At 45.4% G+C, this 23,752-nt stretch overlaps 2 protein-coding genes across 5 annotated transcripts in view; one reads left to right on the top strand and one right to left on the bottom strand.

Moving 5' to 3' along the window:
- LOC133224314 (C-C motif chemokine 4 homolog) overlaps nt 1-23,752 on the bottom strand; it is a 67,067-nt gene that overhangs the window by 27,263 nt on the left and 16,052 nt on the right. The window lies entirely within an intron of this gene.
- MPO (myeloperoxidase) lies at nt 1,528-18,246 on the top strand. 4 transcript variants are annotated; one of them, XM_061375739.1, is made up of 14 exons: nt 1,528-3,719; nt 4,707-4,784; nt 5,374-5,467; nt 6,844-7,019; nt 7,595-7,718; nt 9,986-10,115; nt 10,484-10,684; nt 10,772-11,087; nt 12,007-12,167; nt 12,528-12,780; nt 14,363-14,533; nt 15,375-15,612; nt 16,212-16,435; nt 18,119-18,246. In XM_061375739.1, exons 1-14 carry the CDS (start codon nt 3,713-3,715, stop codon nt 18,220-18,222), a joined length of 2,277 nt encoding a protein of 758 aa, XP_061231723.1. In that variant the 5' UTR covers nt 1,528-3,712; the 3' UTR covers nt 18,223-18,246. The 4 variants fall into 4 exon arrangements, with proteins under 4 accessions (XP_061231723.1, XP_061231722.1, XP_061231725.1 ...); XM_061375738.1 differs by having other exon boundaries at nt 5,371-5,467; XM_061375741.1 differs by lacking the exon at nt 1,528-3,719 and having other exon boundaries at nt 4,571-4,784.

Genomic DNA, 23,752 nt, shown 5'->3' with positions numbered 1-23,752 from the left:
AGAGATATGCTAGGTGCTGCTCAGGACAGGAGTCATGTTTTGGCCTTTCAAGCTGAGGTTTTAGCCTTTCTAGCACTACCACTGTGCTAGAAAGCCAAAGACCTTCCACAGCTTTCCTGCCCTACTGTTTGGGACAGAATTATGTCTGAATGCTCTGCCCTGCTGAGTCACGTTGAGCTGGCATAGCCCCAGTGACCACAGGGACTGCCAAGAGTGCTGTAAGCAGCAGGAGTTCCATGGATGGTCACCCACAGGTGTCTTTTCTGGGCAAAGGCACGAAGCAATCTGTACTCACTGATGGCACTGCCCAGTCTGTTGGGCTTACCTATTTCTCCATGGTGGGCTATGAGGTACTCTCCATGGCTGAAGGAGTGCTGCACTAAGAAGGCTTCATAGCCTTGGGTGTCGATGAGTGGTGAGCCTTTAAAGGACTTCAAAGACAGGTAATAGTCTCACTCCTTGGCATCATGCAACTGGCGAAACCCCTAGTGTGAAGCTAGAAAGCCCTGTGTTGCCATCTCCTGAGCATCCCTTGCTGTTGCTGTCACTCCCACACCAACACTGTCCCACTGAGAGAAGTTAGGAGTGAGCTAACCATGCTGTGGTCATAGGGCCCTCAAGCACATGTGCAGCTACTGCAAGATGGGTATCAGCTCCAGCTGTGGGATAGAGGGCTTGTTCTCAGCAAACTTCACGAGTCCCTAGCTGGAGAGCTAGACCCTCCTGGTGAGCCAATTCCCCTCCTCCAGAGGTGCTGGCTGATAGGGGTGGACTGGCTGAACCATGGGCAGAAGGAAAGTGTCCTGTGTGGAAGGGATTCAGTGGGTGGGAGAGGTACAGCAGGTGCGAGAGCTACAGCTGTATAGAATGATGAAGTAAAGAGGAAATAATCTCTTAGCCCAGAACTTCTCAGTTTTTCATGTGCTGTCAACCCACATTGTTGCCCAGGGGGGTTGTGGAGTCTCCTATGTTGGAGATACTCAAGGCCCGCCTGGACAAGTTCCTGTGTGATGTACCCTAGGTTACTCTGCTCTTGCAGGGGGGTTGGGCTAGATGATCTTTTGAGGTCCCTTCCAACCCTTGGGATTCTGTGATTCTGTGCTGCTCTGGCATTGGCCCCTTATGTATACTGCAGAGACCAGTAACGAGCGTGTTTCCAGACCCTGGATGTACCTTTGAGTCTGCAAGAAACCTGGACTAGGAGCTGTGCAGAGTATTCGCATCACCAGCTTTCCCCTGGGCATCATCTTCTGAAACTTCTCTTCTGTCCAAAGGCTGTATTTGGCCTTGAGCACAGCACAAGATGGCCTTCTTCATAGAAAGATAAAGTTACTTTTTTAGTACTAAAGCTTTTATGTTTTTAAAGTTGAAAGAACTGGTTTTATTAAATATCATCCCTGAACTGCTGGGAACTTTTGCTCTTCTACTCCCCCTACAATGTCTGTACTTCTATAGCTATTATTTCTTACTGTTTTCTGTTTTCTCCTGCTCACTCCATCCCTTTACAAGCTCTGTTGGAGCAGAAGACACACTGTTCTGTAAATCTGCAGTGGTTCTTCAATGCCACTGTGCGTGTGGCAAGGACAGGCTTGGCTTGCACAGGCTGTTGCCTCTCAGGATTATGTAAATAATCCACAGTTTTAAATATAGAAAAAATATGCCAGGAAGGAGCTTTGTATATTTGAAGTTGTACCTAAAATAAGTCCTTAATCACTGTTAGCCTTGAGATATTGTGGTTCACACCTGTATTTTACTAGCATCAGTGTATCTGTGTTGTGAGAATGAGTGCTGAAAAAGCTTGCGGGAAAATCAAAGCTGTGTCGAACAGCAAATGCTGCTTTTTGCCATTAAGATGGGAGATAAGGAGCATAATAATCTATGCGTTGTTACAGGTACGCTAGAGTTTACAGGTGAAGATCTGCAGCCTGAACAGTAATACCAAGAAGTAATGTCAGTAATACCAAGAGCCTGAAGGAGGAGAAATACACAGCTTCTACACTCAAGACAAAGAAGAGATCTGACGGAGGAATCTGCTGCTTGGTTGGCAGCTATCATGTACACTTAGCTGAATGAACATCAGCCTTGGTGGGCAGGATACCTGGTTTCTCCTGAAGCTCAAAAGATTGCACAAGGATACCATAATCCCTAGCTAGAGGTGACATAAGGCAGCCTGCCTGTGCACACGTGCAAGCCCTGTGTGCCACACTTACACCCAGACACAAGTGATTGTCAGTATACATGTAATGTTAATTCAAAGTCTGCATGGCCGCTGACTCCACTCTTGGGAGCAGCATTGGGCCACCTGTAAGTAGCAGCACAAACCCTCAAGGGTAGATGTTGTACCTGTACCAAGAGCAAACGGGGATTACCAGGCTGTCACTGAGACACTAAAGCAATTGCAATGATATGTGTCACAAAGACAAAAGAAATAGCAAACCCACGCTTCAGTTACCTGGACTTCAGCTCAGGTACATTTTGGGGGCAGAAAGCTGGACGGACGAGGTCGGGCACTTGCCAGGCTGAGCAGAGCCCCTCTGATACTAGTCTCAGCTTCTGCTTTGGTGCTGGAATTTCTCCTGAAGGGAAAAATATTGGCATTGTATTTTCAGCTTCTGAAAATGTGACCTTCACAAATGTTCAGGTTTTTTTCTTTTTCTTTTTCTTTTTTTTTGTGATAAAATTGAAAACCAGACATGTTTGTTAGCAGTTTGCTTTCTCCTATTTTCTTTTTATTTATTTTGGCTTAATAAGAACTGTGAAAATATTTAAACAGTAGGAAGGATTGGCTGCCTAATTCTGTGAGATTTACATGGCTGGTTGTCAGTAAGAATTCAGCATTGTCTTTTGTGATCAGCCTGACTGATGTTCTAAGAACTGAACCATTTCCACTACCTTCCCATCTGTCCATTGAAGTGCAGCTCTTTTCCCTGCTGTATAGCTGTTGGAATCCATGCCAAAGGGCTTGACTGGACCAACACATTGTTCCTTTCTAGACATTTCAGGATGCAATCTCCCACTTCGCACTTCAGACCCATTCTTATTTGCACAGGTATAACCTTGTGATTGTCCATATTACTATGCATTGGATTTTACTGGAGACAGCTCGAGCCTGCTCTGTGCAACTGCGTTGTTCTTTGTCCAATCTTTGCATTCCACAGTGATCAGCATTTGATTAAAATGCATTTCACTGATGATCTGACTATTTTTAACTACACAAACCATCTCACTAAGCAGTTTTAAATTAAGCACAACTTTGGTTCTCCTGGATGCAAGTTTTGGCAGATCCACCATTCAGAGATGCTGTATTTGTACCTTGGTATACTCCATAAATACATGTTGGCAAAATGACCCATTTCTGGCTTCCCAAACCATCAGAGACATCAACCAATGGGGAAAAGGAAGCTAAACTCCACCATCATCTTTCACCATCATGAAATTAAGATGACCTCTTTGACTTGCAGAAAAGAAATGTATGCCTTTTTTTTTCCCCTTTTTCTTGATTTGTCAAGTTAAGTCAATATTTACTCAGACGGAATGGAGAATTGTGCACCTTTCTGTTTAATCCAGGAAAGCAAACCTGCAGATATTTCCTCTTGGCTCAATCTGGTCATAGTTTCTCCTTTCTTGGCTCCACCCAGGTCAGACCAGGATAATTTTTGCCCTGGTCCTATAAAGGACTGGCTTGTTTCCCAGTCCTTCCAGCTCTGCAGAGATGGCAGGTAAGATCAGTACTTTTTAATTTTATATATGTATTTGATTTGGTATTTCTGGTGCAGGTGTTGGTGCATTCCATGGGGGAGCCCACGGAGATGAGGACACAGTACAGTGTTAGGAGCTGGTGGTCCTTCATACTAACTTCCCTCCCCATATATGAAATACATTCATTCTGAGAAGCAAGAAAAAGCAACTTTTCTGCCTCATGGAGCAATACCCTGCAGTATAGAACTGCAAGGGAGAAGCATCCTTCAATCCCTGTGAATTTGGTTGAAGAATTTCCACAGATTGTAAATGTAAGATAAGCTGCCTCACGATGACAATTTTGTTAGTCCTTCCAAATTTTGTATCTTTCCTGTCCTGAATGGTTAAAACACTGACTAAATTACTTAAAATATATCTAATTCTAATCTTTAGGCTGAAGATCTGCTTTCAGGGAAGGCACTGTGTCATTGTATAGAACATTGGTGTGAACGGATGACACACATTTCTAGCATTAATGTGAATAAGGAATAGAGAAATTTCAGGGAGCTTCAAGAAGACTAGTAGAGTTGGTCAAAGGGTGGAGGACTGGTGCTAGACAAATCAGCTTGTTTTGCTCAGTAACAAGGCAGAGAAGGCACAGAAGGACGTGTCGGGTCTCCTGAGATACACCATCCAAAGGCAGGACACCAGGACACTGCCCTCTTCCATTGCACCTTCCCAATAGTCTCCATCACTGAAGCCTGTGCTGTACTTGGCTGCCTCTTCCTCTGCAGTTACTCAGCCCAGTTTACCAAATGTCCCACAGCACAGCGATGTCCCTGTGTCCTGCCAGCATCCACAATGACAGCCCTGGCCAGCCAGGGTCCCACTTAACAGACCTGGTCAGAGGGATGCTGTGGTTTATTCCTGGATCCTGAAAGAAATATACAGAACAAACCTGACAATCTCTTTTGATATCTCAGTGAAGCCCTGCGCATTCAGAAGATTTATGTTGTATTTCTCTGTAGGCTTAAACCCAAGAATGACTCTCTTAGGATCCATCATCACACTCTACTTAGTCGGGGCAACGGACAGCTCATTAAATAGTAAGTTTCTGTTTCTCCTTTGGATGCTATTGTGCTCGGAAGGGTGTGAATCAAAACTCAGTCTGAGTTCCTAGTTAGATATAACTCCAACATAAATCTGAAATATCCCATAGACTGGCACACTATCAATGAAGTCAATACCTAAGAAACTTGCCTATGGAAATGGCCTATTTAACCAACAGGTCTTCCAAGCACATGATCATCATTTTATGGCAGGGAAACTGGGTCAGATGTCATATATCTATCTTCTATGCATTTCCCTACTCACAGGAAAGACTAGAATCAAAATGAAGGGTGAAAAATGACTTCCTAAAAGCCTCACAAAGCCATCAGAGCCAATTCTGTGAAATGGATAATGAACTACTGCCTTATGGTCACTTCTTGTCCTGTGAATTTCAGGACCTCAGAATGGGATAAAACAGATGAGTAAAAGAAGCACCAATAAAGGTGTCCAGTGGGAACTGCATGTAAATGGAGTCACTGCACCTCAGCACCCAGCTGGGGGGTGGTATCTAGCTGTAGTTCCTGGTGTGCATTAAAAAGTATCCTCAATTTCTTATATTTTATTTTTTTTCTTTTTTGTAAGAAGAGGACTCTGAGGTGCTGTCAGACTCATCTCTTCTGAGCAGCATTAGTGAAGCCAGGCAGCTGGTAGACACAGCGTATTTACATGCCCGGAAAAGGTGAGTCCTTTTTTGCACGAGGGCCCCAACATTATAAGGAAATAAGAGAAAATATATGTTTGTGTCTTCTGTTATCCAGTGTATTATGGTGGGGGTCCCCAACTCAAGAGGGACGTGGAGCTGTGGGAGCCAGTCCAGAGGAGGCCACAGAGATGCTGTGAGGGCTGGAGCAGCTCTGCTCTGGAGCCAGGCTGAGAGAGCTGGGCTGGGGCAGCCTGGAGAAGAGAAGGCTCCTGAAGGGGAGACCTTAGAGCAGCTTCAGTGCCTAAAGGGGCTGAAGGGAACCTGGAGAGGGGCTTGGGACAAGGGCCTGTAGGGACAGGCCAAGGGGAATGACTTGAACCTGCCAGAGGGGAGACTGAGCTGAGCTCTTAGGCAGAAGCTCTTCCCTGTGAGGGTGCTGAGGCACTGGCACAGGGTACCCAGAGAAGCTGTGGCTGCCTCATAGAATCATAGAATGGTTAGGTTTGGAAAGGACCTTAAGATCATAAACGCCCCTTACATGGCTTGGAGCAACCTGCTCTAATGGAAGATGTCCTTGTGCATGGCAGGACATTGAAAATGGATGAGTTTTAAGATCCCCCAAATATTCCATGATTTATTATGGAGACACCTTTTTTTCTAGGGCTCTCCCTGTAATAGCTGGAGAGGTCCTTTTGCCCAGTTTGGCTGGATTCTCGTGACCCATCTCAGTCCCAGGGCCACATTTCATCACCTGCAGCTATTTCCTCCTCACCTACACTGCCACAGATGCCCCTCAGTAGTTCACAGTGGTGTGGGCACAGCAGACACATGCTGAGTCCTCTTCTGACTGCTGAAGTTCTGCCCCTCGCTGGAAGGGCCATAGTTGTGCACATCAGTACCCTGTCACAAATACATCTCAGTGGAAGTCAAACCCCAGGTATCCCTATGTGTATTGTACCAAAGAGTGGTCCCAAGCCTCTGGGGAGAAGTCTCTTTCCACCCATCGTAGGGAAGGTTTTAGCACTTCAAGAAAGGCCCATGGGATAGGGAAGAGATGAAACAGGACCAAGGTTATCTCTTTTTTCACAGACTACGTATTGTGACATAGTAAATGTAAAATTTTATACAGTCACTGAATAAATCAGTTTTCCACTGATCTAGATTTTCACATGATATAACAACATTTACTGTGACAAGGATGTAATCTAAACTTAGAGTAGTTGATCACAATGATTTATTTGCCAGAATGTGTCTAAGGCGATGCACAAAGCTGATGAGCAACCAGCTTGTCCTGGGTGAGCAGGACCTGCCTGGTACCCAGCAGTGCTGTCACATCTAAGTACACCCACCGTAGCCTGACAGAGGAGGTCTGATTTCAGATAAGGTTTTTCATGCGACTCTTTTATGTTCAGCTTAAAGAGAAAACTAGAGGAAAAGGTTGCCAACCCAATGGATTTCCTGAAGCATTTAAAGGACCCAGTAGGAAGAACCAGATCTGCAGTCCGTGCTGCTGATTACTTGGAAACCACTTTGAAACTCCTCAAAATAAAGCTGCATCTCTCTGGGAAACTGAGATTCAACATTACAGGTAATGTGGTTTAGACCTGAGTATCTTAGAAGCAACTAAGAGCTGAAAATTTGCCAAATCAGGAATATCAGACAGAAACTCTTCCCTGGCTCAGAGAACTGCCTTACAACAGCCCTGGGAGAATAGACTTTAAGCATGTTCAAAGGCAGACCAACCACCTGTTTTATTCACCATCTTTAGCAGTGCCTGTCTCATACCTTTGATGATAAAACCAGCCTAACAATAAGCATGATAAACCTGGGACATGCTGAGTACCAGGAAACTTTGGCCGCTGAAAACAGTAGCCCATTATCCACCTTGTGTGCTCATAATTTTTTCCCAGTCTAGGGTAAAACATAGCTGGTGGTGATATGGTCTCCATATTCCAGTGGGAAGTTGTTGCGTGCCAACCCTTTTTCCCTAACCCAGCAGTTGAGATCTTACCCACTAAAGTGTTTAAGCACCAAATTAACAATTCAAATCCAGCTGTTATATATCCACAGCCCTGATTAAGCACACCCAAATGTTGACCTAGAATACCAAGAATCTAAAATAAAAGTAAGATCAGGTGTTATTTTGCATGGTTTCTCTTACAGACCTACTAGACAGAAAACAGAAGGAGGTGATTTCCAAAGAAACTGGCTGTGACTATCAGATTCGTTCCATTAAATGCCCAAAAAATGATGTTTACCGGACCATCACTGGGGAGTGCAACAACAGGTAGGATGTGCGTGTGCACAAAGGGAGTCTTGAGTCTGTACTTTGGCCCAGGATATGTGGCTTAAGGTCACTTGTGTAAGTACCTTTCAACAGGCCAACAGTAGTGAAATGCTCCTTTTCGTGGTGCCTATAACAGATCATAGAATATTTAGGGTTGGAAAGGACCTTAAGAGACAGGCAAACCTCACCCTAGACCATGTCAGCCAAGGCTCTCTCCAACATGGCCTTGAACGTTGCCAGAGATGGAGCATTTACCGCTTATTTGGGCAGTCTGTGCCAATGCCTCACCACCCTCACGATAAAGAACTTCTTCCTTTAACCTGAACTTCCCCTGTTTTAGTTTGAACTCATCACCCATTGTCCTACTGCTACAGTCCCTGATGAGGAGTTCCTCTCCAGCATTCTTATAGGACCCCAGATATTTAATTTCTACCTATGGCTGGCAGAAAAAAAAAAGATGGAATTTCTTGAAAATTTCAGATTTGAGCCCGTTGTCCTCCACGTACTTCTTTGGGTGAAGGAAGTGACTTCTTGGGGTAGGGGGAGGTGAAAAGTTGAGAAAAGCAGATTTTGGAGCTATGACAGCCAGCCTCTCGCTCAGATTGAGGCTCCAGGAAATCACCCCTTCACTCTTCTGTAGCATAATACTGATTTCTCCAGGCTGGTTCATATGAAAATATTCTGCTATCAGTATGTCTGTGTGGCTACGGTTGTGGAGGGGAAGTAAATGACTTAAATTCTTGTCTCTTCTAGCTTCATGTATTGTGTATCCTTAGTCTGAATAAATGAGGTCTTCAGCTTTTTGCACATAGCTTCCCCCCTGGTTCAAACTTGGGATCATACATCTATTTCCATGTTAACCTTTTTTTTTTGTAACCAGAAGATGGCAAAATTTCCAGTTTAATACTTGAAAGTCAAGGCTTGCTGTCCTGTCGCAGATTTGCTGCCTGGTATGCTAACTCCGGCCACACAGTCTGAGTGGGACTTGCATCTGATGTGCACCTGATGTGAAAAAGATGTGCCAGATGTGAAGACATAGGCCAACTCTGCATCACACTAGCAGGGAGCTTACAGTCATGGTACTAATGTTACAGGCTGTCTGCATGTTCACCCACAGACCCCAGGGCCTTCAGCTCCCCAAGGATACCAGTGTCCATACATTCATGGAATCATCCAGGTTGGAAAGGACCTTTCAGATGAGCAAGTCCAACCATCCCCTAGCACTGCCAAGTTCACCACTAAACCATGTCACTAAGGCCTCACCTACATGGTTTGTGAACACCTCCAGGGATGGTGAATCCAGCACTGCCTTGGGCAGCCTGTTCCAACGCCTGAGTACCCTCTAGGGATGAAATTGCTCCTAATATCCAGTCTAAACCTCCCCACACTGAATTTTAGGCTCAGGATAGGGGTTGTCCTTGGCCTTGCTAATCTAGTGGGCTGCAAGGGGACTCTGTGCTATGTTAACATTTTTCCAAGATCTTGCTCAGCTTGAGACACACACCATGAGATAGTGCTCAAGTATCCTGCAAAACTCTGCCTGCAGGGACAGTAACAGCAACCCAAGCATAGCCATGGTGGAACTGGGTCCTTAATAATTAATGGCATTGCTTCAGCTGTGGTGTGGCAGCTGTTCTAGGGCATGCTCTGATTTCCCAGCACACTGCTGTAAATTCTGGGTATTCCACTCTCTCTTTCAGTATAGGCAGGTATTACCAGATTGTGTGGATTTAAGAGCTTAAAACACCAGCTGATATTCAGTAACTGGTTTCCTCCAAATAACCTGTGTTTCTGTGTCCTTAGGGCTACAGATCAATGAGCATTAGTGTTCTTCTGAACAAGTGTTGCTGAGTTTACTGATTCAAATTCTTCTGAGCAGTGTGAGGCAATAGAACATGTAGCCACAGATGCAGATTGCAGTTTGAGAGGTTCTATGTTGGATGTGGGGAGAAACTTCCTGAAGGGCAGCTGTGGCACAAGTCCCCCCAGGTGAAGGATCTTCATTATTGAAAGCTTTCCAGCTGGGCAAAAGCATGGCCACCCTGATCACTGGTGATGGCCTTGATTATGTATGGAGCAGCAGTGGAGACAGAGATATAAATGCTAAATAAAATTAATATAATGACATGAGAAAACTTTTCTTAATGTCCAACATTCTCTGTTGCCAGAGTAATCTAATATGGGTTAAAGTGCTGCAAAATGTTAGTCTCTACAAGTAGCAAGCCTGTTCATTACTGGCATTTGCTTTTCTTCCTGTGATGCTGCAGAAAGCATTCTCATCTGGGGTCTTCGAACCGTGCGTTTGCTCGCTGGCTCCCAGCAGTGTATGAGGATGGAGTGTCTGTTCCCAGAGGAGCAAGTGAAGGAAAACTCTATAATGGATTTCCACTCCCACTGGTGAGAACTGTTGCTCTTGTCCAGGTAACACTGCATCTATCGGAAATGAAACAGTGATGAGGTCTTGGTCCTCTCCTCTGACCTCATTCATGGAATGTCCAAGGTTCTGGTCAAGGTTTAGGTTTTAGAATTGATTTTTGCAGAGCCCGCAGCAGGAAGGCGGTGGCGCCAGCAGCTGGATTTGACATTGCACCACGGAGGGGTGGCCGGGACGGCGCCGGGGCAGTGCCTGCTGCGGGCTGGGGCACACAGAGCAGCGGGATCCCTGGCACCGTGGCCATGGGTGCCCATTGCTCACCCACTGGGAGCCAACACTCAGAATGCGTGGCACTGGGGCAGTCACATGTTTTCATTTTGATTTCCTGCAGGTTCGAAAAGTGTCAAATGAAATTGCTCACACAGGCAATGAGAACATCACTCAGGATCAAGAGCTCTCTCTTGTCTTCATGCACTGGGGCCAGTGGGTGAACCACGACATAGACTTAGCCCCTTCCAGTGGTGCAGGAGTGAGCCCAGAGCTTCGCTGTGAGACTGACTGTACCTTCAAGTCTCCCTGCTTCCCGATTAAGGTACCCTTTCATTCCATCCCATGCTATCCTAAGACAGTAAAAATAAAACCTCATGACTTTCTGAGGCATCACTTATGTTTGCTCTAGTTTCCCCCCGATGACCCCCGGATGCCAAGCTCACACTCCTGCATGCCATTCATTCAGTCAGCATCTGTGTGCAACCCCAGGACGTTCACTCGTGAGCAGATCAACGCCGTCAGTTCATTCATTGATGCCAGCACAGTGTACGGCAGTGAGGACTCTGTGGCAAAGAGCATCAGAAATCAGACAAACCAGCTGGGTTTGTTGGCTGTGAACCAGAATTTTACTGATGCAGGGCTGGAATTTCTGCCCTTTGAGAACAAAACAAAAAGTGTTTGTGTTCTCACCAATGAGAGCATGAACATCCCCTGTTTTAAAGCAGGTAAGGTGCATCTGTGGAGTAGTTTTCAGTGGTCCAAAAAGTCAAACAGGATCATGATGGTCAGGTGTCTGAAGCCATTTTGTATTTGTATGAGGCACTGCAAGACATGATTGTGTAAAGTGAAAGACAGGCGAGCCCCCAGATTAAAAAATAACAATAATTGAGCAATAACTGTTTAATTAAACATGAAAACTATTTTGCTTTCATTTCCTGAAAGAGTTACAGCAAATCATCCTCCCTTTAAAATGTCTTTTCAAAGGTAGAAGAACTTTTCAATAGAATAAGCACCAGTGTTTAAAACTTCTCACTTATTTTTTTCCCCTTCTTACCTAGAATTCACCATTTAGTTTTCATCTAAATCAATACTATCAATTAGACACTCTAGTCAATTCAGTTAAGTCTCTCTGGTACCACCTTCTGAATGTTTCATATTTCAAATATCCCATCCTACATCAAAAGAGAAGTTGAGAAGTTTGACTAAAATTAAAACAAACTAATGACTCAGAACTTATTAAAATGGGAAAGTCCATCATAGCCACAACACCAAAAAAATGTGAGAAACTTGCAAAGTGAATCCTAAGAATATACACGCAGCACTGGTGTAGTTTTATCTTTGAGGTATGAAAGGAAGGCAGATATATATCACAAAATGAGACAGTTACAAGTGCTTCACGACCATGTGCAATGTAGTTTAAACTGTGGAAAGCCTCTTCTCAAAGGGTTTTGGCTAAATCGCTTAAACAGAGAATGTTTTGTCTGTGCCAGAAACAAATATCTGGCGCGAATGGTGACTGATGGGAAGCTTAACCATGATCATATGGACAGTAATGCTATCAGTTGTTGCTCACCTGTCCAAACAAAAACCTGCTGCTGAACTAAAAAGCAATGCACAAAATTCCTACCATATTTTCATTTATAGGTGACAAACGGGTAACTGAAAACCTGGGACTTTCTGCACTGCACACTGTCTTCTTACGAGAACACAATCGCCTGGTTACAGAGCTGAGCAAATTAAATCCTCACTGGGATGGAGAAAAGCTTTACCAAGAGAGTCGAAAGATTGTAATTGCCATAAACCAGGTAGTGATGATCACTGCTCACTGTTCATCATCCTCATCCTTAGGAAGGGTTTTTCCTCCAGGAAAAGGAACCATGATTTGAAAATATAGTGCAGTTATTTGAAAACTGTGAATAAGTATAGTCCATATGAGACAGCATGGTTATCCAGAGCTTTTTTATCATTATTTAGCAATTTATCAATTATTTATTGTATTAAAGAATTTTAATATAGTATGCCAAACTCATGCCATTGGTACAGCTCTTTTTTCTGAAGATCTTAATAAACTCTGGTACTGGACAGACTCCATGTTCATACTCTGCAGTTTGATGGCATATATACTGTAGCTGCTGAAAACTTGATCTGCTTTTGTGCTTTTTCAGATAATAACATACAGAGATTACCTCCGACTTCTGCTTGGGGAGGAGACCAGCAAGTGGATCCCTTCGTACAGTGGCTACAATGAGAATGTGGATCCTACAGTCTCGAATGTTTTTTCTCTGGCTTTCCGATTCGGTCATACATCAGTACAGCCTTTTGTATCCCGTTTGGATGACAGTTTTCAGCCTCTGGGTTCATTCTCCCATGTTCCTCTTCATTTGACCTTTTGCGCTACATGGAGAATTATAATGGAAGGTAAGAACACAAGACAGCCAGCAGTCCTGCTCTGGCCCTGCAGCAGACACTCATGTGGAGGTCAGCTGGTAAAATACATGAGCCCAGACACATAAGCCAAAGCCTGCTTTAGCTCCCACTTATTTGACTGGCCTCATACAAGTTACAGTGCCATTCAGCTTGGAAGGTGCTCATGACATGTCTACCCAGGGGCCTGCGGACAAACGGGTGATCTGCTAACATGGGGCAGCAGGACAGCCCTGCAGATCTGTCACCAAACGCAACCTAACACTGGTTCTGCATTGTACCCAAGCAAAGGAGCCCTGCCAAAAATTACATGCTGTTATACTCCAAACACTGAGCATTATCAAGCACCAGCTCCTGCAGAAGCAGCCGCACTGGGGCAGGATTTTGCATCAGAACATACAGTTTTGTAGCTTCTTTTGTACAGTTTTTCAGTGCTGTCTCCCTCAGTTCACTGCCCAATAATTGCATTCATATCTGAACACGTCAGTAAACAACCAGAATACATAACAGATTAAACCTCCTTCTCAGGTGCCAGAACATCTCTCAGCTCAGCAAGACCTGACAGTGTGAGCATTGCTCACAGTCACTCAAACGGTGCAACTGCTCCTGCTCTTCCAGGAAGCATGAAATTCACTGTACCAAATGTCAGTCAAAATTTAGGTCAGTCTAAACTGCTACATCCTCTAGTCTAAACGATTATGTATGTATTTAGCAAGCATTGCCAGAGGCTGAAGCATCCTGTTTCCTGGAGGTAGCCATCTCTCCTCAGGACTCTACAGGGAGTTGCGGGACTCTGCTTTTATACAGTTCGTATCTGCAGACATGAATCTTTCCAAGGAAGACAAATGCCTCTTCCAAAATGATTTATCTAACTAATTATGGAAAACATACCAAAATACACATGCACAGTCAATTTTCCTGTGTTTTACTGATACTGCCTCCTTAAGGGCTATGAAAAAGACATAGACAAACAGACATGGACTGATTCCATCATTGCATGTAATGTTTTAATAAATATATGTCAACTAATAGCTAATTATAAACAAAATCAATTGCAAAAACTAAACCTTGAACAGAACCTTGGACATTCCATGAATGCCCCATCCCTGGCAGTGCTCAAGGCCAGGTCGGTCACAGGGGCTTGGAGCCACCTGCTCTAGTGGAAGGTGTCCCTGCCCATGGCAAGGGTTGGAACTGGATGAGCTTTAAGGTCCTTACTAACCTGAAACATTCTATGATTCTGTGATCAGTACATGATGGATACTGACAGGCTATGGAGTAGTTCTGCAGAAAGGGATCTCGAGGTCCTGGTGGACAACAAGTGAGTTTAGGGCTATGGAAGGGAATGATGAGGGATGAGGAGGAGTGGGGAATCTAGTTACTAAAGTTGGGCCTCATCTACTGGCATACGCAGATATGTATGTATGCACTAACGTATGTTGAAATGGAAATATGGAGTTAAGTAAATTCCACACAGCCCACAGTAGAGAAGACACCTAATGCAGCACTATTAAACTGCAAAATGGGACCATCAGAACTGCAACTTGGTACTTCTTTTGATTTGCAATGAATGCAGGTGGCATTGACCCACTGGTAAGGGGCATGGTAGCTGATCATGCAAAACTGATGAAACAGAATCAACTGCTGATTGAGGAGCTCCAGAACCACCTTTTTGAACAGACAGAGATAATGGGTCTGGATCTCGCAGCCCTGAACATGCAACGGGGAAGAGACCATGGCCTTCCAGGTAAGGAGACACAAGTCCACATTTCTTGTGAACAATACTCTTTGCTTTTGCTGCCTATGTTAATTCTAATATACTAAGCTTTTTCTATACCAATGAGAAGAAACAGTATCCTGATTTGAGGGAAAAGGATGCATAAACAATTCAGCTCAGGGAATGAAAGGCCTCTGTATTATAAAGATGTTTTTTCTGAGGGTTTAAGAAAAGGACAAAAGGCTTGGAAAGCAAAGATGATAGTTGGGATAATGTAATAAGGAGGGGTGGAAACAGTGGTGTGCTGCAAAGAGAGAGCATGCGTGGTATAGAAGGTACAGACAGAAGCAACCAAGCTCAGGTTTCGAGTGGGCTAGGCAGACCATCTGTGCTTTGTTCTTCACACACCAATGATTATTTTGTGTCTTCAGACAATCTGGAGCTCTGAGCAGAAGCGGCTTGCACCCACAGGTCTGACTGCTCCCATGCACTTTAGAATGGGTGCTCTTGGGTTAAGCACAGCCAAATGTTCTTTCCTAGGACTTCAGTCCTAGAAGTTTTGCCTCCCAAAAAAGGAAGGGCTGGTGCATTCATTCTGAGCACTAGGTATCTCTAACGGACAGGATGCAATGAACTTATAGTCACATGCAAAGACAACCCAAATTGTCAGTTCAGTGTGTGTGTACAAAATGCACATTTGGAAACAGGGCATTCATTGTGACTGTCTAGACATTCATGTCTTCCAGCTCCTTTAATGCCATGAGAAGAAACAGATATTGTTTATGAGCCAAAGGGTCTGTTTAGATCCTGAGCCTAGGTGGATGATGTGGCAACATAGGTCCTGGTGTTTCTGCTGGTCCTGCTTTTTCAGGTTACAATGCCTGGAGGCGCTTCTGTGGGCTCTCCCAGCCTCAAAACTTAGATGAATTCTCTGAGGTGCTGGGCAATTCCAAACTGGCGAAAAAGTTCATGGACTTGTATGGGACACCGGACAATATTGACCTCTGGATTGGGGCAATCGCAGAGCCCTTTGTTCCGCAAGGCAGAGTTGGACCCCTCCTGGCCTGCATCCTTGGTACCCAGTTCAGGAACCTGCGTGATGGGGACCGGTAGGTAGCTCTGAGAGCAAACCTTCCCCATGGCACTTATTGTGAAAAAAAATGCTGACATTTTGTGCAACCCACTCATCCTGCTGTCTCTGAGATGTCAGTGAGTGCTCCCAGCAAGGCTCACACCTAGATTGTAGCCCATTTTCCAAAGGACTCTTTTTCAGTCCATTCTTATGGACCCATGCGGCTGAGGAGCACCAGCTCCTGGCCATGGTGATCTGCAGTAGTCTCTGCCTGAGGTGACATTTGCTCTCAGGGCACAAAAGGGGGGGCTCAGTCACTGCACTCCAGCAGCCTGATGATGCTGCCTGGGAGAGGCAGGCTCTCTGCAATGGCAGATGAGTGGCAGAATCCAGATTTGATGATTCAGGAGACACCTCTTTCCAAAGGGGTGCCTGCTGCCTGAAGGTGGATTCAAACAAAGACTCACATACAATCATAGAACAGAATCATAGAATAGTTTGGGTTTGAAAGGACCTTTAAAGGTCATCTAGTCCAACCCCCCTGCAATGAGCACCATGGTCAGATTGCTGTCTTGCCAAGTAACCAGCACCAAATGCCTTCAAGAAGACTATAAACTGCTTCTGAAAATGTTACAGATTCTGGTGGGAGAACCCAGGAGTTTTCACTCCGCAGCAGTTGCATGCACTGAGAAGCATCTCGCTGTCAACAGTGATCTGTGACAATACTCATATCAAAAAGATACCCAGGGATGTGTTCAAGACCAACAGTTATCCTGAGAACTTCACTGACTGCCACAAGACTGACAAACTCGACCTCTCACCCTGGAAAGATGATGATGAGCCTGAGAGTAGCACAAAAGGTATAGAGTTTTCTGACATCTGCCCATAACAATAAATGCTCTGCAAGGTCAAACTCTTCCATGCCCAAAGAAATAGAAGAATTAAGGTCATCACAGTGGCTCTGCCCCCTCCCAGAGTCCTTGAGCATCCATTCAGCCACACTCAGACTCCACTGGAGGCAGAGGTGCTGTTAGACTGGTCTTCTTGCAATCCATCGCCTTCAGCATCCCTTACTAGTCTGCATCTTCCTCTTCAATTAGATGGGAAATCCCCGAAAATCCAGTCTGTACTGGTCCTCCTCTAAACACCTTATTCCAGGACAACTGTAATCTTACTTCACAGGAAGGGTCTCCTTGAAGAAATCACTTAGAATTAGCCAACCTGCTCAAAATTCTTACTCTGCTGCTCCAAGGCCCTGCCCTCCCCTTTAAAGCATTTTAAGGTCTATCTGGAGTTGTTTTTACACTGTATGGCCTGACACACCATAGTTTAACACACATAGTCAGAAATTATGATGTGCTACATCCTGAAAGATAGTGAAAAAGTGTCTTCATATGAGAGATGTGGACACCAGCTGTGTCCTCCTACTGATATGTCTTTGGCATGGGCTCTCCCCGTTGAAAATAATGTATGGAGAGCAAAGACTTCCTGAAGACAGCTATGACCTAAGCAGAATGGACTGGATTGGATTTTCAGCCTGGAGAAGAGAAGGCTGCATGGAGACCTCATAGCAGCCTTCCAGTATCTGAAGGGGGCCTATAGGGATGCTGGGCAGGAACTCTTCATTAGGGACTGTAGTGACAGGACAAGGGGTAATGGGTTAAAACTTAAACAGAGGAAGTTTAGATTGGATATAAGGAGGAAATTCTTTCCTGTTAGGGTGGTGAGGCACTGCAATGGGTTGCCCAGGGAGGTTGTGAATGCTCCATCCCTGTCAGTGTTCAAGGCCAGGTTGGACAAGGCTTTGGGTGAGATGGTTTAGTGTGAGGTGTACCTGCCCATGGCAGGGGGTTGGAACTTGATGATCTTAAGGTCCTTTCCAACCCTAACTATTCTATGATTCCCTTTTGGTAACCCATTTATAGCTGAGCACAATACCTGGGGATTGCCTACTCTGTCCTTCTGCAAGACACAGACCACAGACCATCTCCATGAAGTTCCTGTACTGAGTTTGATTAACTGTGTTTGAGAGAGATGTTGTTAAAGAAAGACATTTGCACTTAATATTAAGACTAAATTATGGTGATTGCACCCCATTCTTTAGGAACCAAATCCAGATGATGCTCGCCTTCCCTCCATATAATAGATGTTTCCTGATTTCTATTATTAACTTGGTCTTATGGTCACTAAAATTTGCTGAGCTGCTTCCTGTGGCTCCTTTATCACCAGGCTGGGAGGAAGCTGAACTGCATTTGCTTAACCCAGAGAAATTCCAGGGTGTTAAAAAGCAGCTACTAAAAGTTTAACCTTTTCAAGCACCAAGAAATTGCTGCAAAAGCCCTCATCCAAAGGCAGTCTGATATTAGCTCACCTTTTGACAAGTCTGGAAGGGGTCAGCTAGTATTCAGTTACCCATTCACCAGTGACTGGTTTTAGCTATGGAGTCAAATAAGAATGTGGGAGAAATATTATGTCCGAGGAAGACTTTCTGCCTCTCAGTAGCTTTTTCTGCTTCATTGACAGTTTCGAACCCTGCTCCTCAGTCCAGCAGCAGAAACTCCTGATGGTGCCATGGAGCTGCTCTTGGGAAACTGCTGGCTGTACATCATGCTCAGCTGAGTGCTCTCAACTGAACCTTGGCACATGATTTCCCAGAGAGGAGCTCAAGACTGTGTCTACCGTTCTATTTGCTGTACTGTGATTTTTATATCATTGATTTGTAACAGCTTCCAGCAGTGTCAGTCTTCACATGGAAGGGTGATGACATTTTATTGTCTGTGGCACTAAAAAAATATTCAGAGGTGTGCAAGGCTTGGTTGGGTGCTGGATGCTTTATGACTCTCTAAAGGCACAGACAAGACAAACCTTTCACTTTTCATCCCAAATGGGTGTTAAATCTGGAAGTTATTGTGCTTGCATTTCAAATTAAAATTCATTAAACTTTATAACTGCTCAAAAATTATCAAGTTCACATAATCTTTAGCAAAACTTTCCTTATCTCCTTCTAGACTTGCACAAGAGCATAAACTAGGCTGTTTCTAATCAGCAGTGAAATGTCAGTCTTTGAAGACACTGGAGAATGGCAGCTGCATCTTGAAGTCTAGGGACATCTTTAATTTAAATCCTATAGTGAACATGTGTGTATTTGGGTGTGTTGGGCAGCAATAAAATACATTGTATGCACTCATCTACATTTGGCATCAATTCTGATACTTCAAGTGAATGTCCAAAACATGATTCATAGCTAAATGTATGAGCATAAAAAAGCAAACCATAAGCTGTCTGGAATGGAAATCACAAGCATTAGCTAAAAAATAATCATCTGGCAGGGGTTATCACTCCCAAGACCCCATTAAGTCAATAAATACCAAACATGCAAAAATCATATTAAGTTTCTGTCTCCCTTTGCACAACTGGGAAGGAAGGAAGGGACTGGGAGAAAGAAGGTGTCAGCCTAACATAGAGTCATGAGTGAAGCTTGTGGGTGGAGTAGGAGCCTCTCTGGTGAGGACTCATGAAGCAGTTGCTTGGTAAAATCCCATGGCTACAGGATCAGCATCTGTGCTTTGCCATGGGGGGTATGCTGGCAAGTCATGCTCCTCTCACCCAGTGCCCCATGCTGCCCACCCATGGTCTGGGATCCCACAGGACACCCACTGGTCTGTCAGGGCCCTGACAGGGCAATGAGGCTTGGGACTGTGCTGCTCCATGGGCCCCTAGCACGTGGGGAATGGGGGAAAGCTACAGTGACCCTGCGTAGAGAAAGGACAGACATTATCTTCTGACACGTAGAAGAAAGGATCCAGAAACCAGGAGCTGCAGCTCTCAGAGAGTATTTGAGTTGAAAAATACATTGGTTGTTATCGTGGGGTTGTTATCATGGGATTGTCAAGGCATGGCAAGGATGTGAAGCAACACATTTCGCTGTTTGCTTGCCTCTGGTTTCTGAGTCTCCAGCTATGCTCCCTCACACCATCAAGATCTGCCCAACTGCTGAACACAAATCTTGGTTTGCTTAAAAGGAAGGCTAAGAAAAACAAAGAAATCAGCGAGCCCTGCAGACATGTGGAAGATCTTTAATTCCAAAGTTGTCTTGCTTTTCCCCTCTTGTGACAGAGCTACCTCCCAAGTCCTCACCACAGAAAGAGGTAGGAGACAGTGCCTTCTCCTGACTGTGTTTCCTGGGGCATGTGTCAGCCCTCCAACCCCAAGACAGCCATTTCCCCAGGCAGGATGGTCACACACTTGGAATAAATGCCTCCACCTTGTTGGTTTTGAATACGAAATGTTGATTATAAGCACACAGTGATGATAACAAGGGTCCAGCTCTGCCCCGGTCCAGCTGGAGAGAAGTTCTCAGGGTTCCAATTACAAAGAAATGTCCCACTAACCACCCTGTGTCTGCCCATGCACGTGGCACAGTTCTCTGGAAGGAACATGGTAAAGGTTTCACCACCTCCATTTAAAAGCTTTCCTTCCCCTAGGGATGTTTTTCTTGTCTCTGATACGTTGGGGTTGCAATCCATGGTTGTCTCTGCTGCCAGACCTTCTTGTGGTTGCCATGCCCTCCCCATCAGCTACTACACACACAGCAGGAGCTGGAATACAGGATCGCTAATGGGAAGTCCTGTTCGTCATTCCTGATATCCCCTGATAGCATGGAATCACAGACCTGCTTGGTGAGCTTGGGAACATCATAGGGGCCCATACTGAAGGGCTTCACTGCTGGCAGGATCTGGATGATGCTTTTTCCTGGGAGAGCAAGATTGGAGGATCAGAGAGGAGGAAGAAAATACACGAGTATTTTCTATAGGTAATATAGAAGAAAAAGAGAATATACAGCAGAGGGACTGGTGTAAAATAAGGAACAATACAGAAATGAAGGGAAATGCCCTCTTTCACACACCAGCAGTGGTGTAGCAATCTGGTAATATCCCACATGCACACACCAAAAATCCAAGTCAGGCTTTTCCCATCTGCAGAGACTGTGAAAATCATAAATACAGAAAGAGGTGAATCTCTCCCCGTATACATCCAACGCAATGATTTGTATGTAGTAAGTTTTCACTGTGGGAAGACCGCAAGTTCTGTCTAGATCACAGCAAAGTGAATGAGAGGTTTGCAAGACAACATATCCAAACTGCCCATGCTCTGATCTATGTTGCCAAACTCAGCAGAGCCCTTCCTTCTAGAAACACACTTTGGGACGAGAGGAATCGTGCCCAGGACTCCCTGTTTGGCCAAGGTGTGTTGTGCTCCTCTCAGGAAGCTGTAAACAGAACGAATGTACCAGGAAGCTGTCAAAAGAGCTGTGCTCTTTTGCTCTTGCACCCAGTGACCCTTGCTCTCGCCAGCAGAGACGAGATGCTGCCTGCACTGACACCCACCTGAGGACCTGGGCAGTGTCTGAGGCCTTTTCTAGCTTTCTTGCATTCCTTTACCTGTGTGCTAGGACATGGGATCCATGAGTGTTGCTAGCAGAACCATGCAAGGGAGGCAGAACAGAAGCGTAGAGAAGAGCTTCACAAAAGAACAGCCCATGCTCCCTGCAGGTACCTCTTATATTCAAAGCTAGGCCTGGTAGCTCAGCAGCTGGTCCTACAGAAGAAGCTGAGCGCTGAAAATGTAGGTCTGTTGGGGCATAGCAAACTTCCAGGAAGCACCAGCCCTGCTCTGTCCATGACAGTGTGCACGCACTGGCCACATAGTTGGGCTTTCCCAAAGCTCACCAGCATGCTCAGAGCCACAGTGGACGTGGTGAGCTGTCCTGACCCCAGGACCAGACTGCAGAAGACTAGGCCATGTGTGCACACCTTCAGAAACAGCCCTGGCAAAACTTACAGGTGGGAAAATGTGGTTCTTTCTTCCGCAGTGAAGGTCCTATCTGTTTAACAGCCATTTGGAAGAAAGCTTAGAGGTCAGCTAACCACAAACTCCCAGGGTGACGTTATTACAAACACAAATGTACATCCAACTGCAAACAGTCTTTCCTCAAAAGCTCAAGGAGGTTGCGCAATCTCCCTCCTTGGAGTTACTCCAAACTGCAGCACACATCTTTGCTGTGAGCAGAATGGCTTCTTTAGACAGAATTCAGAGAAAAAGATCCAGCACATGGTGCCTGGATGACCCCGTTACCAAACAACTCAAGGAGAGAGAATGAGAACATGCTTTATCAGAAAAAGAAAACTTTTTAATCTTCCTCTCCCGTAATCACCTTTATAGGTTGTCTAACATCAAGGAGTACAGTAGCCCTGGGGATGGGATGGGACCCAAAGCCTGAGAGCTAAACACCTGCTCACACTAGGAATACATCTCAGTTCCACTGAGCAGCAGTCAAAGCTATAAACTCAGGATTTGTTGTTCAGATCAGGTTCTGCACTACATGGCTCCTAAATAAAGCATGGAAAAATCACAGCCTTCTGCTGCAGCAATAGCAGAGCAATCCCGTGCCCTGATCATAGAATAGTTAGGGTTGGAAAGGACCTTAAGATCATCAAGTTCCAACCCCCTGCCATGGGCAGGGACACCTTGCTCTAAACCGTATCACCCAAGGCTCTGTCCAACCTGGCCTTGAACACTGCCAGGGATGGAGCATTCACAGCCTCCCTGGGCAACCCATTCCAGTGCCTCACCGCCCTAACAGGAAAGAATTTCCTCCTTATATCCAATCTAAACTTCCCCTGTTTCAGTTTTATCCCATTACCCCTTGTCCTATCACTACAGTTCCTAATGAAGAGTCCATCCCCAGCATCCCTATAGGCCTCCTTCAGATACTGGAAGGCTGCTATGAGGTCTCCACGCAGCCTTCTCTTCTCCAGGCTGAACAGCCCCAACTTTCTCAGCCGATCTTCATATGGGAGGTGCTCCAGTCCCCTGATCATCCTCGTGGCCTCCTCTGGACTTGTTCCAACAGTTCCATGTCCTTTTTATGCTGAGGACATCAGAACTGCACACAGTGCTCCAGGTGAGGTCTCACGACAGCAGAATAAAGGGGCAGGATCACCTCCTTCGACCTGCTGGTCACACTCCTTTTGAGGATACGGTTGGTTTCTGGGCTCCAAGCGCACACTGAAGCCGGCTCATGTTCATTTTCTCATCGACCAGCACCCCCAAGTCCTTCTCCACAGGGCTGCTCTGAATCTCTTCTCTGCCCAGCCTGTAGCTGTGCCTGGGATTGCTCCACCCCAGGTGTAGGACCTTGCACTTGGCATGGTTAAACTTCATGAGGTCGGCATCAGGCCACCTCACAAGCGTGTCAAGGTCCCTCTGGATGGCATTCCTTCCCTCCAGCCTATCAACTGAACCACACAGCTTGGGGTCATGGGCAAACTTGCTGAGCGCGCACTCAATCCCACTGTCCATGTCAGCTACGAAGATGTTAAACAAGACCGGTCCCAACACTGATCCCTGAGGGACACCACTCGTTACTGGTCTCCAGCTGGACATTGAGCCATTGACCACAACTCCTTGTGTGCAGCCATCCAGCCAGTTCTTTATCCACTGAGTGGTCCATTCATCAAATTGATGTCTCTCCAATTCAGAGGCAAGGATGTCGTGTGGGACAGCCTGTCTGGACTTAAAACCTATGAACCTGGCACACTTTTCATCACAGTTTCAAGGCAAGCCATATTGCATCTCCAGTACATTACTGACACAGCAGCTCCCACCACTTACATTAGCCTAATAACAAACCCGTAAGCCAGTTGAAAAGTCCTCTATCAACAATCTATTTCTCATCTTGCAATGCCATTACACCTTTTTAGCACCTTGCAGAGCTCTGAGAGTGGTTCTGGCATGCTTTTTTTTCTGGGTCAAAGTTTTTACAGAGAAATGACAAGATTTTCCTCATGTATTATGATCTGCTCTTCCAGTTGTGTGGCTGCGCTGGACCACTCCAGGTCATAGAGACATGGAATGGTTTGGGTTGGAAGGGACCTTAAAGCTCATCCAGTTCCAACCACCTGCCATGGGCAGGGACCCCTTCCACTGGAGCAGCTTGCTCCAAGCCCCTGTGTCCAACCTGGCCTTGAACACTGCCAGGGATGGGGCAGCCACAGGCTCTTGGTGCTTGGAGAGAAGCCATAGAGGACTTCTGGCCCTAATTTCACTCCTGCAAACTTGTTGCTGAACTCCTTTATCAAGTTTGCCATTTGAACAACAGTACAAATGGGTCAGTT

This window comes from Neopsephotus bourkii, unplaced genomic scaffold (genome assembly GCF_033783945.1).
Source record: "Neopsephotus bourkii isolate Nb327-2 ecotype Australia unplaced genomic scaffold, CSIRO-AGI_Nbou_v1 NB_1675, whole genome shotgun sequence".
Classification (NCBI taxonomy): domain Eukaryota; kingdom Metazoa; phylum Chordata; class Aves; order Psittaciformes; family Psittacidae; genus Neopsephotus; species Neopsephotus bourkii.
This window is presented reverse-complemented; position numbering and strand designations above follow the sequence as displayed.